This window comes from Furipterus horrens, unplaced genomic scaffold, assembly GCF_987537825.1.
Source record: "Furipterus horrens unplaced genomic scaffold, mFurHor1.1.pri manual_scaffold_15, whole genome shotgun sequence".
Lineage (NCBI taxonomy): Eukaryota > Metazoa > Chordata > Mammalia > Chiroptera > Furipteridae > Furipterus > Furipterus horrens.
Genome location: NW_028327185.1, coordinates 18,428,836 through 18,447,223, shown reverse-complemented (window position 1 = coordinate 18,447,223; position 18,388 = coordinate 18,428,836). Strand labels below are relative to the sequence as shown.

Genomic DNA, 18,388 nt, shown 5'->3' with positions numbered 1-18,388 from the left:
TCCTTGTTTTCAGGTATTGAACAGTTCATCTAAAATTTAACTTTTACAAAAGAGTCCTTTATTAAAATGTAGTTCTTTTAATAGTTTTTATAAAAACACTTCTGTGAATGATTGTTTTATAATGGCTTTTGAGGGAAATCATGTATAAATAAGTATCATACTTTATTTGCTACTTTTTCCTACTTTGTTCTTTGCATTGTAGAGATCTTATCTGGCATTGGATTTTTGGATTGAATACTGATTATGGAAAGCTAGAAGTTTATCAATACTGACAAATCCTGTATAACCAGTTAGAATGTACAGGGTGGGCAAAAGTAGGTTTACAGTTGTGTGTACATGGAACGAAGTTACTTGCTGTATTATTTATTTATTAACTATTATTTATTTGTATTATGTCAACCTAGTTTTGCCCACCCTTGCATAACACATTTAACTTCTCCTGCTTTAAATATATATTCCTTTAATATTAGCCTGAGTTTCACTTAGGTTTAAATGATTAAACTTTGGAAGCACGTTATTTGTTATTATTGCATTGGAAGTGGTATAAACGTAATTTTTGGTTGATTTGAAAATTTTTTTAATTTACTTTTTTGAAGCAAAATATTCGTATGGAAAAGTGAACACAATGTATACCCCAGTGGGTTTTCAGGGTCCACCCATCTGTGTAGACAGGGTAATTTTTAAATATTAACCTTTAAAACATCTCTCCCACATGTGCACACAAATGTAAACCACCAAGTCTTAAATGTGCAAAACCTATTTTTGTCCTAAACATATATTCTAAAATTTAAGATATTCTCACAGTGCTCTAGTAATCTTTCTCTATATCATTCTGACTTAAGGAGCTTCCTCTCTCCTAGTCCAAGTTAAAAATGCAGGTAAGTTTCGCTGCTAAGTAGAGCTGGAGGTATTATGTCACCAAACATGGTTTTTCTATTGCAACTTTCAAACTTTGAAATAGAGAAATGAATTTGGTAATTCAGCTTGAGCCCAATACACAAAATAGATTGGTGTAACTTTGGTTGAAAGTTAAAAAATATATATATTTTTTAGATTTTTGTAACTATCTGGAAAGCTAGAAATACAGTGATCAGCTCCTAACTTCTATATACTATTAGGTGTTTTTTTTTTAAGTATATTTTATTGATTATGTTGTTACAGTAGTTCCAATTTTTCTCCCCTTTGCTCCCCTCTGCCCAGTACCCCCCTTCCCTCTAGCAATCCCATCCCCCTTAGTTCATGTCCATGGGTCGTGCATATAAGTTCTTTGGTTTCATCCTTTCCTATATTATTCTTAACATCCTTCTGTCTATTTTGTACCAATCAATTATGCTTCTTAATCCCTGCACCAATTCCCCATTTCTCTCCCTTCCCCCTCCCAGCTGATAACCCTCCCAGTGATCCCCATACCTACGATTCTGTTCCTATTCTGGTTTGCTTAGTTGGGTTTTGTTTTTATTTTTTAGATTCAGTTGTTGATAGTTGTGAGTTTGTTGTCATTTTAGTGTTCATAGTTTTGATCTTCTTTTTCTTAAGTAAGTCCCTTTGACATTTCATATAATAACGGCTTGGTGATGATGAACTCCTTTAGCTTTACCTTGTCTGGGAAGCACTTCATCTGCCCTTCCATTCCAAATGATAGCCTTGCTGGAGGGAGTAGTCCTGGTTGCAGGTTACCTTTCATCACACTGAATAGTGCTTACCAGTCCCTTCCTGCCTGCAAAGTGTCCTCTGAGAAATCAGCTGATAGTCCTATAGGCACCCCCCTGTAGGCAACTCTCTGCCTCTCTCTTGCTGTGCCTAGGACTCTGTCTTTATCTTTCACCTTTGGCATCTCAATCATGATGCATCCTGATGTGGTCCCCATCTGGGTCCAGCTCGCCTAGGACCCTCCAGGCTTCCCAGACCTGTGTGTCCATCTTCGCAAAATTTGGGAATTTTTCCTCATTTTTTTCAATTCTTGCTTCCTCATTCTGCACTGGTTGACTGTTTTTTTCTTCCTTATGTTCCATATCATTGATTTGAACCCTGGTTTCCTTCCCTTCACCATTAGTTTTGTGTGGATTTTCCTTCGTTTCACTTAGCATTGCCTTCACTTCTTCTCTTATGTGTTTACATACTCAAGCATATCTGTCAAGCCTATGAGCATCTTTATCACCAGTGTTTTGAATTCTGCATCTGTTAGGTTGTCTATCTCCTCATCTGTTAGACTGGCTATCTCCTCATTGCTTAGTTCTCCCACTGGAACCTTGATTCGTTCCCTCTTTCGGGCCATGCTTCTCTGCCTCCTCATTCGGACAGGCTTCTATGTTTGTTTGCCTCCATGTCCCAAGTAGAGTTGTCGCTCCTGTTATGTTGTAAGGGGCAGAGCCTTAGGGACTTATCAGTACAGGGTGACCTGTTTCACCACGTTGTGGCGCTGTATGTGGGGGAGGGGGCCGAGAGGGAACAATGCCGCCAGCCCAGCACTCACCCCTTTTCCAGGCACCTCTCCCACTTCCGCACCAGACCGGCTCCCCTCTAGCTGCTGCCCTGGCCGTCGCTCCCAGAGTGGGTGGGTCTGCGGACGTTCTAGGACTGTGGGGGCCCTTTAAACAAGCAGACTCTGGTGAGACTGGCAGTTTCTGCCTCCACCCCAACCCCCACTGGTCTGCACAGTCAGAGGCAATGAGGCTCGATCCTCCCTGGTGCTGGGACCGTTAGCTGCTAGGTCCGGTGAGGAGCAGGGAATGTTCCCCTGGTGTCCCTCCCGACTTCAAAACGTGTGACTGCGCCTTCTGCCAACCTGTTGCTGCCGCCGCCACCACACCACATCCTCCCTGCTCCGGCTCCACCTCTCCCACGTGTCTGGATGAGCATCTCCCTATATCTTTGTTTGTTGGACTTCCATGCAGCTCAATTTTCTCGAACTTCCGTTTGTCTCCAGTCTTGAGGTAGTTGCATTCCTCCTTAGTTGTGGAGGGAGACGCAGTGTGTCTGTCTACGCCTCCATCCTGGCCGGAAGTCTATATATACTGTTAGGTCTTTTAGGCTAATATTTTAATTTTCATATAACCTAGCCAAAGTCATTAATATATAGTTTTTTAATTTGTACATAAGCAGAAAAAAGTCCTTAGCATTTTTATATGTGGAGCTGAAAACTTCCATTGCAAGAATGTGCTGAATGTCTTTAGTGTACCAAACACTGTTCTGGGTGCTGGAGATAGAGCAGAAATAAAACCAGCCCTCATAGAGCTTGGGCTCTAGTGGAGGGCAGAGACCGGTTATGCCAGGTGCAGGACAGATTGCCGTGGGAGCACATGGGAGCCCCACCTAATTCAGAGGTCAGGGATGGTGTCCCAAAAGAAGACTAGAATCTTCAACTGTCTCTTTAAACATTTTCAGCAGACCACCTGTGTATTCCCAATGACACCTGTTAAAGAAGGGGCCAGGGGGAAAGAAAAGAAGACATGTTCTTGGTCACAATCCAAAGGTTCTTCAGATGTGTGCATGAGTGCTGCAGGAATCACTCTGACAATGTGGGAAGCTGAGGAAGGCAGGCAAGGGTAGCAAGTAGCTTGAATTTACCTTACTTAGGGATGAGCCTGATCAGTAGCTTCTCTGACTATAGTCTACGAATAGGCCCAACCTCCTTAATGTCTTGATGAAATATTAAAGTTTCTTTCAGAGTCTACCTGCTTAGGAGTATAGTTTTTCGAGGGTAAAGAGCTGCTCAGTTGGGTGGTTTTGGGTTCACTTTAATTCCCCAGTTTGTAAATACCATGAGGACATCTGTCTGCACTGTGGGCCTACCTCCAGTCCCAGAACAGTAGACACTTAGGTCAGTATTGGGATGAGTAGGTGGGTCCATCTAATCCCAAATGGAGAAGGATGTATATTTGGGTAAATAGTAATAATCCTTTCTGGATGGAGTCTAGTCTTATAAGCAGTTGGTCACCGTGTGTCAGGCTCAGTCTGGAAAGGGAGGGCTTCAGTTTCTAATAATGACCACAGTGGTGATGATCACGATAAATGATGACATGTTCTATGGATACACTGAATTGTTTAAATAAGAGGCATTAAATTTGTGACTGTCCTATTCATTATCTGTTGGACTTTAAAAATATGATGAACTACTTATTTGACATACGTACTTAACCACGTATAGCACAGGCATACGTCAGAGATATTGTGCTTTGGGTCCAGACCACTGCAGCAAAGCAAGTGTTGAGTACAGTGTCTGTTGCAATAGAGCGATTCATAACCCTTTTGTTGGTGGAAGATCTTGCAATTTGCAAAAAATGCTACATCTGTGAAGCACAATAAAGCAAGGTATGCCTGTAATTTAGTCAAGATGATTTGAAATGTATACATTTTAAGAGTAGGTTAAGCAAATCATTAGCATACATAAATAAGAAATGTTTACTAACTTAAAACTTCCAAGTATTACTTTAAGACTTTTGGATACAGATAATATTTTTCTGTTTCATCAAGTACTTATAAAATCCCTAAAACAGGAAATGATTTTTTCTTCTTCTGTCAGTGCATGTACTTGGAATCTCAGCTCACCTTCAGACCTTGTTGACTGAGATATATCTGTGAATAATCCAGTTAGGAATTTTGATTCATTGTAATGGTCTTTTCCCCCCTTAAATTTAATTTTGTAGCATTCTTGGTTACTCATACTTAGATGTTTGGCTCTTTTCCTAGGTAAGTGGAGGTATACTTCGAATTTTTCCAGAAGGCAAAGCCCAGTTTGCTGACATTGAACCTAAATTTGATAGACTGCTGTTTTTCTGGTCTGACCGTCGGAACCCTCATGAAGTACAACCAGCATATGCTACAAGGTAGTGTTCCTTTTAAGAAACAGTTGGTAAAGATTATGGCAGGACAGAAGGGATCAATAAGATAAGGTTAAGTTTTCAGTTACTTGTACCATAATGCTTCAGTCACAACTTTTCATTTGAATGGTTTTACAAGATTTATTCACAGCTAGTACTAAATGTGACTTTCTTTACACAGCCACTCTGTGTTTGGGGTAAAATGGAAGCACAAGCCCTTCATCTTTCCAGCCCCATCTTCTCATTTTGTTTATCTCATAACTGCTGTTCATCCTGTGATTTTGTGAGAGTAGTTGGCCCTTGACCAATGCGTAGATAAGGGCACGCAGACCCCCGTGCAATCGAGTATCTGTGTGTAAGTTTTGATGCCTCCCCCCAAAAATATAACTCCTAATAGCCTACTCTTGACAGAAGCCTTACTGGTAACATAAACAGTCAATTAACACATATTTTTAATGTTTTATATACATATATATTTATATGGTATTCTTACAATAAAGTAAGCTAGAAGAAAGAAAATGTTTTAAAAATCGTAAGAAATAAAATATTAAAGTTTTTTTTGAAAAAGTATGCGTATAAGTGGACCCATTGCAGTTCAAACCCTTATTGTTCACGGGACAACTGTGCTCACTTGAAATAGAAAGAGGAGATGGAGAAGGGAAAGGGCAGCTTTTTAAACGGTGGGGGCGGGGGATGGGGAAGAGATGATGCAAAAAAATGATACAGAGTAGGAAACCAAGAGGTAACCAGGGAATGGAAGTGAAGAGAAAGAAGAATGGAGGAAAGAAAAGGTTGTCGTGCGTGACAGTTAAGGTTAGAAAAATAAACCTTTAACTTTAATAATAGCACCTTTTCCTACATTATAATCTTTTTTTAAACAAGATTTAATATTCTAAACCCATTATGTTTAATGTACTATTTAAATTATTTTACTATTTACCCTGACTCAATTAAACTGTTAAGACTTTAAAATGGAAGATGTCACAGACATTGTTCTAAGAATAAATATTGGTATAAAAATAGCACTATGTATTAAATATCTATTTTTCATTATCGAAAGGACTTGGAATGTCCTGATAGTGAATTACTGGCATGTAGTAGCTTAGACCTGGTGACAAGAGGCATACCGTCAACATTGGAAGAAGAGTTAGCTTTTAAAAATGATGTTAGAGACAGGCCAGCCTTTGATGAAGTCAGATTCTCACTTTGTCATTTCTCACTTTGTTCTTGCTTCTCTTCGAGCTATTTGCCTTCAGCCCTAATTCATATAGTGAGTAGCAAGCCGAGCTGTGTGTGGCTAGAAATCCTAAGACACTGAAATGGAAACTGGGGGTCCTGGAACATATATGACATGTTGGCCTGAATCCCATGTCTTCTCTTGACATCCAGGGCCCAGGTCTGCCCCTGCTCCTTCTTTAGGGCCCTTTCTGACCTAGAAACCATCTCACAGACCTTCCTTTTCATGGAGCATGATCTGGTTGTATCCTTTGCAGATAAAGAGGTAACACACATCTTTAGGTAGTAACCAAATGCCAGATGGTTATGGAGGGCGGGGGTCGTGCCACAGGAGTTAGGAGGAGATGGTGTGAATTGTGTGGAAGGTGGGTCGGTGTCCGGCATCAAGAAGAAGTCAGCTGGACCTAGATTGCCATGAAGCAGAGAGGACAGAAATGGTGATAAAGCCCTGGGAGGAAAGGACAAGGCCGGTCTAGTTCCAGTGCAGAGATGAGAGCAAGGAGGGTTGTTTAAGTAGGTCAGCGGGAGATAAGGAGGGAGAAGTAAGGTGATACGTAGTAGTGTACAGTGGTTTTATGGTAAGGACTTAGGGTGGTAGAGAGGGGAATTGATCCAGATATTCAGAACTCTGATTACTAAGTAACAAAGTATGGAGCATGGGCAAAAGAGATATATAATCATATATCTGTGCCCTTTTCCTACTGCCAAGCCCTTGGAAAAATAGAAGACTCTAGATAGCGAGAAAGGTGTTAGGAAGAGCAGAATCTGGAAGTCAGGAGGCTAGACTGTGACCTCAGCTCTGTCACTCACCAACTGAGTGATCTGTGGGCCTCAGTTGCCCCACTTGTCCAGATTCTCAGACTCTGATTCCACGCTGCCCCTGACTCTGACTCTTCAGGTATTTTACAGGATTTAGCTTTGTCACATTTACTGGCTCTTCATTTGATCAGTGTTGTTTTTTCCCCCAGTGAATACTGGCCGGAATCTGCAAGATGCTTTAATTGCTTTGTTCTGCTACGGAATTGACCATAGCATGCTTTCACTTCCTGTTGTGTGTGTGCCAAGAGGTGTAGCTGTGTGCTTTATAGTATTTAATAAACCAGAGCCCTCATTTATTTGTGGAATGATATATTCCAAATAAGTGAAATTTTCAGAAAGATGAATTTTAGCTAAACTTTGTCTAAACACAGTATAATTGTTTGGATGAAAATCCTAAACAAATTCTTTGCATAATTTAAGTCTTTCTGGGTGACTCAAGGTTATATAATTGTAAACATGCATCGTGATTCTTTGCTGTTATGTAGTGATGTCGGAGACTATTAGCCCTTCCTGTCACTAAAAAGTGCCAGGCCCGGTCCTTTTCTGTTTCTCTTCTCTTCTTTCAGAGCTTGTGCTGTTGATAGCGCAGCGGCCATTCTTTTACCTTCTTAGTATCTGTTTCTGGACTGCTGTGAGCTTGCAGAACGATCAAGCAGATTATTAGGCATTAAGAAAGTCATAAAACTCATCGACTTTGCAAAATCAATTTGAGCTTTCTCTGTTCTCTGCTGTATTCTGAGGGCTAGGGCTGGGGTTTCTGGATAAGTGGGTTGTGACTGGACTCATTTATCTCCTCTGGTAGCATTCTGATTGTGACATTTTGACATTACACGTTTTATAGACCGTTGCAACAGCATATCACTTTCTTTTCCCAAGTGTGATCATTCTTACCCTATTCTGAATTTTCTTTTAGGTACGCAATAACTGTTTGGTATTTTGATGCAGATGAGAGAGCACGAGCTAAAGTAAAATATCAAACAGGTAAACAGCATTTGGGGCTAGGGGACACTGGAAGGACAGTGCCACTGTCCTTGATTTTGTCACATTCCTTAATTCCCTTATTTAAAAGAGAACTTCTCTTAAGTCATCTTCATTGTTATCTTTAATTTAAAAAAAATAAAACTGTCCAAAGAGTAGGAGTGTTTGAGGCAAAGAAGTCTGAGAAACTTATTTTGATACAAGCTGAGTTTTCCTGTCATTCCCCTCTTCAGTCACAGGCTGTGCAGAACTCTTGGTAACTGCCATCTGGCTTCCTCTCATTCTCCCGTTCAGAGCAAATCAATATCTCTTCCTTTTTGGACATACATGCTCTAAATTAGAGTACTCAGGTCTTCCATGTTGAATGGGGACATGAGAATCGATACAAAGGAGATGAAGGGAATGACAGAATCAATACATTACATAGGTCTGTAGAGTCCGTAGCTGCCAGTGGCGGCCATAGGTCAGCACACTTGTACTGAGCTTGAGGTCCTTCCGTCCCCTGACCCGCGCGCCCCCCACAGACGGGCTGTGTCCTGGAGTAGTGGGTCTTAGTGCTCCATGGGACGGACCACTTACATGCCTTTTCTTTAACCCTCCCTTCTATCTCCAGAAGTGATCGACTGGCTGTGTTTTCATGAACCATTGGTAATCCCAGGTCAGCCTTTTATAAAACTATAAAAATTGTGACGCAGAACGTACTACTATTTTATAGCAATTCAAATTACTTTTAAAATAAGAAGACAAAATCATTATCTCTGTGTTGAGAATGGTTTTCCCCTTTAAAGGTACACTAGCTCTGAGTCACACACTCATAGTACAGTGCTTAGGGCAGCTTTGGAAAGTGCAGGTGTGACAATTTCCACGTGACGTATGTTTGCAAAGTTGAAACCTTGTGCACACTGTTAGGAACTCGGTGGGAAGCAGTAACAGAAGCTCTCTGGTGCCTAATGAATGAATTTTTGTTGTTTTTGTTTTACCTTGCAGGTGAAAAAGGTGTGAGGGTTGAACTAAATAAACCTTCTGATTCAATCAGTAAAGACGTCTTATAGAGAGACTTCGATCCAGCAATACCCCACTTCACCTACAATAATTGTTGGCGCTGTTTGTTAACTGTGACTGCAAATAAATGGGATAAAGAAAAATAAACAACCAGTTGGCATTTTAATAAGGAAACAGAAACAACTTTTTTGTGTTGCATCAGAAAGAAGATTTGACTGTGTGGCTTTGTACTGCGTGACTGACCCCAGACCTGTGATTGCTGTGGGAAGACTATAAGCTGTCGGCTGAAAACGGTATTTACATCTGGACGTGAAATAAGTGCCCGAAGTAGTCGTTGCATTCACATATTTTTCCAGATCTGTCACCGAGCTGAGTTCGTTTCATCTCTCCCTTTTTTATATAGTCACGTTTGAATTTGAAGTAATTTTTGTATGATCAGGTACAATTTATCAAAACTTAATTGAGAAAAGATTACAGTATTATTCCCCAAAGTAGCATCAATCTATTTTTGTAAACCTCTTCATATTATTAAATTTTGCCCTAAAAGACCGCTTATAATGATTGTTGCCAGTGACTGATAGTTACTTTAATTTTCTTTTTACCTAAAATAAGGAGCACTTTAATTACCAGCTAAAAAATTGGATTGTTTTATAGTCCTGTCTTACACTAATTTGAACTCTTAAAAATTGCTGCTGTTGTTTTTTAACATTGTTAATAATGAAACATAACAGTAAAACCATCACCATTTACTACCAATAACTTAGTTTTGAATGTTTTATAAGAAAAAAGACAGTAAGAAAAATAAAGTTTTATATTTTAAGTTAAAAAAAAAATACACTAGTGACTGGCACTAGATGAACCTGAGGTTACCTTTAGCATCAAGTTCCCAAGATAAAGGGCTTCCACAAGCTTTCCAGTGTCTCCTACAGTGTAGAGGGTAACATCCCCGTTCCTGAGGCTTTTCCTCTCGCTTCCCGACGGGTGGGTTGCACGTCCAGTTTTGCTATTATGTTTTCCTACTCCTGTGACCCATCTGATCCTCAGGCCAGACCTTGTGCCTGTTGGGTGGCATCAAGGGGAGAGCACGTGCATGGAGAGTGGCCTGTGTGACCACAGACTCAGTGCAGTGACTCCTCGGGCCGCTGCTGAGGCGTTCCCCGCATGGGATGCTGGCCTCGTTATCAGTACTCAAACGAAGGGAAAGCGAGATAACTTAATTTTTATGTTTTATGAGTTATCTCTTCTACTTTTCAGAAAGAAAAAAAAAGGGAATATTACAAAATCACACAAGGCCTCCCAGACTTGTTTACTTAATGTCCAAGTCGGGACGGATGTCTTTGACTCCAGTGTCCTAGGCAAAGCGCACAGGGTGGCATCCATGTTTTGCATGCATTCTGGCTGGGATGCCTATTTCAGTTTTCTATCTCTGTCCTTGATCTTCTTTGCCAAAATGATGTGAGTGTACAGAAATATTTCTGTATATTTCAACTTAATGACAGTTTAGCATTTGTATAGTTTGTATTCAATTAGAGACCTTTTCTGTGGAAAGCTCAGTAATTTTTATTAAAAGATTGATATTGTTCATGTAAAACATGAAAAAAATTGTTTAGTGAAACTGACAGTGTAGACCTAGGGTGGGATTAACATTCAGTATTGCAATCTTACTTAGCAGAACTTGCAGGAGAGAACTGTAGTGTATGTTTTTCCTTGCCCGTGTTCAGTTTTGTTCCACTTCCTCTCCTTGTTCCAGATAATCCAACCTAACATCTCTACAGTAAGTGCCTCTGCCAGCCTGCCTGGGCGCGCAAGCTGTCTTTGCCATCTGGTCTGCAGTGCAGCGTGCTGCCTTCGGCCCCCTCACACGCGCTGCCATTTTGAAACCTGGTACAAGTGGTGTTGTGTTGATGGGCGGTTTGTCTGATGGTCAGGGTGCGCAGCAGCCGCCTGCTAACCTGGGAGCCCCGTGTCATTCAGACGTCCATTCTGCTGTGTGGGTTGTGCTGCCGGATAGGTCTTAGAGTTTGTTTGTTGTTGTTGTTCTTTTGTTTTTGTTTTTGTTTTTGTTTTTTGGAAGAATTTATGTAATTTCTTGGAGATCATTGTGAAAGGATCAAGAAGTCAGGATAGCCATTTCTTTAATATACATTTGAACTCTGTTCATTTCGTGTTAGTGGGACCGTTAACCTGTCACCAAGCTCCAGGACTCTTATTTAAAACAAAATTTAAAATTACTTGTGGCCTATATGTGTTTAATCCTGGTTAAAGATAAAGCTTCTAATGATGTTTTTATTCAACAAATTAACCAGCTGTGAAACACAGACCTTTATAAACAGCAGGCAAAGAATTTCAGGATTCATATACAGATAGACTCTAAAGTCATGTAATTTGAAAAGCAATGTTTCATTATGAAAGAGCTCTCAAGTTGCTTGTAAAGCTAATCTAATTAAAACGATGTATAAATGTTCTTGGAAAACTTACAGTTGTCATTTCCATCTGTCTTCTTTTGTTTTTCAATCCTTTATCGCATAGGCCCTTCCATCAGATAATGTGCTTGTCTATCACACATCTCTGCTTCGTCCTGAATGTTTGCTATTACTTTTTATAAACGATAACAAGGGAAAGAGGAAAAGCAGTAAAAACAGGAGTTCAGTGGTGAGAGACCCTGGGGGTAACTGGACTGCCCTTGGAGTCTATGAGCTCTGTGTGTAGATACTCAACATTGGAGCCTGTCCCTTTTAATAGGATCTTAAAAATTACTCTAACACATCCATGCTCTTGAGCATATCTGTGTCACCTCTCTACTGCAGAAAGGACCAGGGGCATTAGATATTTATCTCTAATTGTCATAGATGTCCTATTGCATATATAAGAAAGTTAATTTTTGTGGTCATAGACTAAAATACATGGGCTTTTATAATGTGAGATCAGCGTATATGTTTATTTATCTCTTACTTAAACATTTTTTTAGTGTGGTGGTTTAGTAATTTTCCAGCCTATCTTTGGGCATTTGGAAAATTGTACTGAAATATAGCTGGGTGAATTAAAGGAGAGGGCAGATGAGTTAGAGGTGACGACGACTTAAATGAGGCAGGGTAGTAAAGGGAGCCCTGACAGAATGGACACATCTATTTAGTTCTAGCTCAGCCACCTAATGCTGTGACCGTTGAAGCCTTTTTCATCTGAAAATAAGCACAACAGCTCCAGACTGACGGAGTTGTGTGAGACCTAAATGAAACACAGGTGCACATGGTCCAGGAGTGAGGGCTGTGTTCCAGCCGAAGACTGTGGTGACACATATTTATACCATATATAAATGCCCAGTCTTCATTGCTGCAGGAATAGTGTTCTGGACATCTGAGGTCAGGGCTACATTCCCCAGATTCCGCTTTTGGTTTTAATGCAGATTCTTTTCGTGATTACCTGAAATAGAGCCAAGTTCAAGGATGGACGATAGGGAAAGGGAATGGCCTTGTGAGCTGGAATGCTTTTATAAGTACAGCACACGTTAGCAACTTCCCAAGACAGGGAGAGTCTTATGTAGCTGCAGGCAGCTACTGCTCTTATTTTGAATGGATGTTTTAACTCTGAGCAAGGTGTATTGTGAAGGCGGTTGGGAAAGGTGTCCTTTGTATTGAGATTAAGACTTTTTTTTTGCCAAAATTATTAACATTTCTATGGTGTTCTATAAAATACCCTTACATTTTTCTCCCAGAACACAAAGAGTAAGCAGAGCCAACTTTATCTTCATTTACAATTAAAACAGGATCAGAGAAGTAACATTTAAAAGAAGTATGGACCATTTCACCAGTTTGTGATTCATCCTTGTGCAGAAGCCATGCGAACCTTCTCTGTTGCCCCAGGTTTAGTATATGTGCTGCCGAAGCGATTCTTTGGGACTTCACCCAGTTAGGTCAAAATAACATCATTACGTCGCTGCATCTTGATTTTTCAGTGTTAGGCCCTATCTCTGACTTCCCAACATGGAAGAGAAGCGCGGAGGTCTCTTTCCAGCCCTCCTTCACCATCCCGACCACATCTGTACAAGTGCATGCCACATCCCCTGACCTTCCTTATGTAATTGTGTCGTAACTTAGGTTAATTGTTAGACTGTGTATGCAAGTCAAAGCTGGGACAAGAGTAAACCATGGTGATTTCCACAATTTATTTCTTCCCTTAATGTCTTGAGTCTTCATTTATTTCCCTGTGGCCTCTCACCTGCAACTTTGTGGAGTGATTGCCTTTTGTGCTGGCTGCACAGCTGTCTTCCTTTGATCCCCAGCCTCTGTTGTTCTGGGGATCCCTTCACCACTCTGTGCTGGATCGTGTGTTTCCTGGATCCCATACTTCCTCTTTCTTGGCTTACTTCCTCAGTCTGGAGAAGCATGCCCTTCAGTACTTCCTGTGAACTAGCATGTGGGTGGTAAATTCTCTGAGACCATGTCTTTGTTTTACTCTTGAGTTTCAAACCTCATTTGGAAATGGTTTGCCTTCAGAATTTTGAAGGCATTGCCTCACTGCTTCTGGGTCCCAGTGTGGATGCTGAGAAATCTGAAGCCATTCCTGCTCCTAATTCTTCATATGTAATCTGATTTTCCTCTATGGGCACTCAGAATTTTTCTCTGTCCCCAGGGCTCTGGAGTCTTAGGAGTGTGCTTTGGTGTGTGCCTGTACTCACAGTTCGTATGCTAGGCATGTGGACTATTAAGTTTGCGCCCTACACTTGGGGACATTTTCTTAAATTGTTATATTATTTCTCTCCTCCACTTGCTCTGCTCTTTCTGGAACATCTGGTTGGAGCCTGTTGCTTCTCTTCTAGTTATTAACATCTGTCCACACCCCCCCCCACCTCCACCCCCGTTATCCCAGCAGGGGTTTTATGTTTGCTCTTAGGTTTTTCCTCCAAGAGCTCTCTTTTGGTCTCTAAATTTTTTAAAAAATATATAACAACCTGTTCCATTTAATGGATACAGTGTTTAACCTTTCTGTTACTTTTTGTCTTTCACATTAGAAGTTTTCCTCATACATCTGGCAATTCTTGCTTGTGTGTTCATATTTAAGGGGAGGTACTTGGACTTCTGGTTTTCCAGTAAATATTGGCAGCTGCCCAAATTGGAATCTCTTTCATAAAAATCTCCCCAACACCGTACAGACTCATGGTCTCAGAAGTGCTGCATCTCACTGACCCAACAGAAGAGAACACTCTTGAGTCATAAACCCCAGAAGCCACACACCCCTGTCCTTAGGACCAACTGCGTTTGTAAGTCAAAGAAAATGATGTCTTTCAAATGGGCAGAAAAAGGAAGACAACATCTATAAACACTACAATAAGAAGAAAACAATCAGTGTACAGCTCAGGAAAATTCTCTCGTCAACCATAGGCAGAAGAAAACTTGAACACAATACCCAGTCTGAATTAAACACCTTGAACAGGACTTGGCAGAAATAAAAATTAACACCTGAAATTAGAAACTCAAAATCTCAATAAAAAATGGACCAAAAGGCAAAAAAATCATCAGGAAGCTGTGAAACAAGAGTTGATATTACTCAGTAAAGAAAAGGAAAAAGATAAAATTATTATATAAGGTACCCAAAAAAGAATAGATTCAACTGAAAATGTAATGAAGGGCATTAAAAAGTAGGAAAGCAGCCAGGAGTTCAGAACAGAGTTAGAAAGGTTGGACTCGCGCATGCACTGTGGTTTGCTTACATAGTGAAATCCTATGCGGTACCGAGGACGGACAAGCTACAGATGCACAATATGCATGACTCAGACATCATGTTAGGAAGCTGGACTTCACCTTGTGGGTCGTATGGAGGTGGCTGTTTAAATATCTCGTGCTAATGCAATTGAACAGATAAGTGTGGTGTGTCTTTATAAATGAGTTACTGAAAACCATTTATGTGTCTACACATTTATATGTATTGAATTATTTCAAATGTATACATAAAAAATTTTTGTGAGGAATCTTGTAAAAACATACCCTCCAGTTTCTTCAGTGTTGATACAGGTTTGATACACTGTTGGCCTTTGAACAATGCAGGGGGTAGAGGGGCCTATTCCCAGTCAAAAATGACAGGTAACTTGACTCCCCCAAACTTAACTGCTAATAGCTTGTTGACTAGAAGCCTTATCAATAACCGTTAACACATATTTCATGTGTTATTTATGTACTGTATTCTTACAATAAAGTAAGCTAGAGAAGAAAAAATTTTAAGAAAATTGTGAGGGAAATACATTTACCGTGTTTATTGAAAAAACAAATCCACACATAACGACCTGCCCTGTTCAAGCCCATGTTGTTCAGGGGTCAGCTGTTTGGAGTTTGCAAGGAATGCTTACAGTGTGTCATGATTTGTGTCTTAAGAGTTATCTAGCTTGAAAATACACACACTTCTGATTCTTTGGAGAACTATGGAGAAGAGCAGGTGTTCCTTAAGGTGTTTTTGCAAAAGCAGACAACAGTGGAATTTGAGAAATGCCTAGCCATTTCATTCATTCAACACCAAGAATCTAAGAGGCTCTTCTTTGTTCTATTGGACCTCTAATGTAGGGGTGAGGACATTATGTATGTCCTAGGAAGCTTTCAGACCGACTTAGAGGATAGAGAGCAGTGTTGACAGGCGTAGTGCAAGGAAGAAGACTAATTTCAGAAACAGTCACAAAGTATATAGGTCTTGCCTTGTCTGGAAGACTTCCTGTTGGAGATTACCGTGTTTTGCTCTGTGTGGGTACTGGTTTCTTTCTTGCGTAAGACTCTTGTGTTGGTATTCAGAATAAAAAGTGAAGTAAAAACAAGTGTAGGGAGATGCAGGTGCCCTGTAGCTGAGTCCTTGCTTGTTTGAACAGGCACACACTCTTAGTTTGCTGTGTTCCCTCTCACAGGACTTGAGATCATAAGCTATCCTTTCCTTTTTATGAATCAGAACTGGCTGTTACTACAGTTGTGGGCAAGTTTTTCTCTTGTTCATTGACTTTGCCCTGGGGTATTTCACAGAAATTTAACTTACAGGAGCGCCACCTGGTGTTCAGTAAACAAGAGGGTAAATCTGGTGGTTGGTTTAGTACCAGCATTGAAGACAGCAAACTACCATATCATAACTAAAGTATTGTATAACTTTAGTTATGATGTGGTTCCACAGTCATTTAAGAAAGACTTTATTTCATGTGATGAAGTATGTAGTCATGTAACTTCTATTATTCTAGTGGAATGTTAACAAAACAAAAAGTGAGGGAGAGCTAATCATATGGCATCCTTTTCTGTTATCAACTCCCTGGGCCATTTAATCTGTAATAATAATTACATATTAGTTTCACTTCATTTGGTGGATATGCTGCTTGTCAACAACCACAACAAATTGCTAGAACAGCAACAATAGCCTCAACTACAAAACTGGAGGCAGAATAACAGGAAACCATTGTCTCTCAATAACGATGAACAAACTACAAAGAGTTTAGCTCTGTTCTTACAGTAGCCCAATGAGATACAGCAGATGTTTTCATTTTGACATTCTAATTTACTTAAAAATCCTATCAGCCTTGAAAAAAATAGTCTCAGAGCTTTGGAACAATGGAATATTAAGTTTTTTTGTCTGGACAAAACACTAAATTTAGTTGGTTTGGCTAGATAACATATAACCTTGACTTTAAAAATTCAAAATAAAGTCTGCTCTCCTACCCAAAATAAAGGGCCATAGCATTTAAAGGTTGACGCAGAATCATTGGCTTTGTATTAGGGTAGCAACTTGCTTTAAAAGGGAAAAACTTAAATCAATAGAACAGAAAACTTTCTTTGATATAATGTAGCAAATGACTCAAATTTGAGACTAACAGAATTCTTAGTGTGCATGTTTTCTCAAAAGTTCTTAGCAAACTGAAGTGAAGGCTTATTTAATTCCAAATTGAACTTAAGGGTATTTTTTTTTTCAGCTAATGTATTCCCATCATTCTTAAAACTTGACCAACTCTTGCCCTGACCAGTGTGGCTCAACTGGTTGGGTGTTGTCCTGCAAAGTTAAAGGTCACTGGTTCAATTCCTGGTCAGAGCATATTCCTGGGTTGTGGGTTCAGTCCCCCATCAGGACATATACATGAGGCAACCAATCTCTGATTCTGTCCCACATCAGTGTTTCTCCTCCCTCCTTTCCCCTCTCCCTTTTTTTAAAAGTATATTTTATTATGTTGTTAAGTAGTCCCAATTTTTTTCCCCTTTGCTTCCTTCTGCCCAGTACCCCTTCCCTCCAGCAATCCCATCCCCCTTAGTTCATGTCCATGGGTCGTGCATATAAGTTCTTTGGCTTCACCTTTCCTATATTATTCTTAACTCTCGATTATGCTTCTTGGTCCCTGCATCATTTCTCCATTTCTCCCCCTCCCCACACTCCCCTCCCAGCTGATAGCCCTCCCAATGATCTCCGTACCTATGTTTCTGTTCCTATTCTGGTTTGCTTAGTTGGATTTTGTTTTTATCTTTTAGATTCACTTGTTGATATTTGTGAGTTTGTTGTCATTTTAGTGTTCATAGTTTTGATTGTTTTCTTAAGTAAGTCCCTTTGACATTTCATATAATAATGGCTTGGTGAGGATGAACTCCTTTAGCTTTACCTTGTCTGGGAAGCACTTCATCTGCCCTTCCATTCCAAATGATAGCCTTGCTGGAGGGAGTAGTCCTGGTTGCAGGCTGCCTTTCATCACATTGAATAGTGCTTGCCAGTCCCTTCCTGCCTGCAGAGTGTCCTAGCTGTTAGTCCTATAGGCACCCCCCTGTAGGCAGGCTCTCCACCTCTCTCTTCCTGCCCCCAGGACTCTGTCTTTATCTTTCACCTTTGGCATCTCAATCATGATGCGTCCTGGTGTGGTCCCCTCTGGGTCCAGCTCACCCAGGACCCTCTGTGCTTCCTGGACCTGTATGTCCATCTCCTTCGCAAAATTTGGGAATTTTTCCTCATTTTTTTCAATTCTTGCTTCCTCATTCTGTACTGGTTGATTTTTTTTCTTTCTTGTGTTCCAAATCATTGATTTGAACCCTCGTTTCCTTCCCTTCACCATTGGTTTTGTGTGGATTTTCCTTCATTTCACTTAGCATAGCCTTCACTTCTTCCCTTATGCATCTGCCATAGTCAAGCATATCTATCAAGCCTATGAGCATCTTTATCACCAGCGTTTTGAATTCTGCATCTGTTAGGTTGTCTATCTCCTCATCTGTTAGGCTGACTATCTCCTCATTGCTTAGTTCTCCCACTGGAACCTTGATCCGTTTCCCCTTTGGGGCCATACTTCTCTGTCTCCTCATTCTGACAGGCTCCTGTGTTTGTTTGCCTCCATGTCCCAGGTAGAGCTGTCGCTCCTGTTATGTTGTAAGGGGCGGAGCCTTAGGGATTTGCCAGTACAGGGCGACCTGTTTCACCACGTTGTGGCACTGTATGTGGGGGAGGGGGCCGAGAGGGAACAGAGCCACCAGCCCAGCACTCGCCTCTTTTCCAGGCACCTCTCCCACTTCCGCACCGGACTGGCACCGCTCCAGCTGCTCCCCTGG

The 18,388-nt window shown here is 40.7% G+C and overlaps 1 protein-coding gene and 1 pseudogene across 4 annotated transcripts in view; one reads left to right on the top strand and one right to left on the bottom strand.

Moving 5' to 3' along the window:
* Positions 1–11,332, top strand: part of EGLN1 (egl-9 family hypoxia inducible factor 1) — a 44,078-nt gene extending 32,746 nt beyond the window's left edge. For 2 of the 4 annotated variants that reach the window (XM_090263228.1, XM_090263226.1), the window contains 3 exons: positions 4,690–4,826; positions 7,789–7,856; positions 8,841–9,050. In XM_090263228.1, coding sequence (XP_090119354.1) covers positions 4,690–4,826; positions 7,789–7,856; positions 8,841–8,905 — 270 coding nt within the window. In that variant the 3' untranslated portion in view covers positions 8,906–9,050. The other 2 variants (XM_090263230.1, XM_090263229.1) reach the window with 2 other exon arrangements.
* A 1,308-nt stretch (positions 11,333–12,640) lies between these two features.
* On the bottom strand, positions 12,641–12,741 carry LOC149992484 (U6 spliceosomal RNA; annotated as a pseudogene).
* Between the last annotated feature and the right edge of the window lie 5,647 nt (positions 12,742–18,388).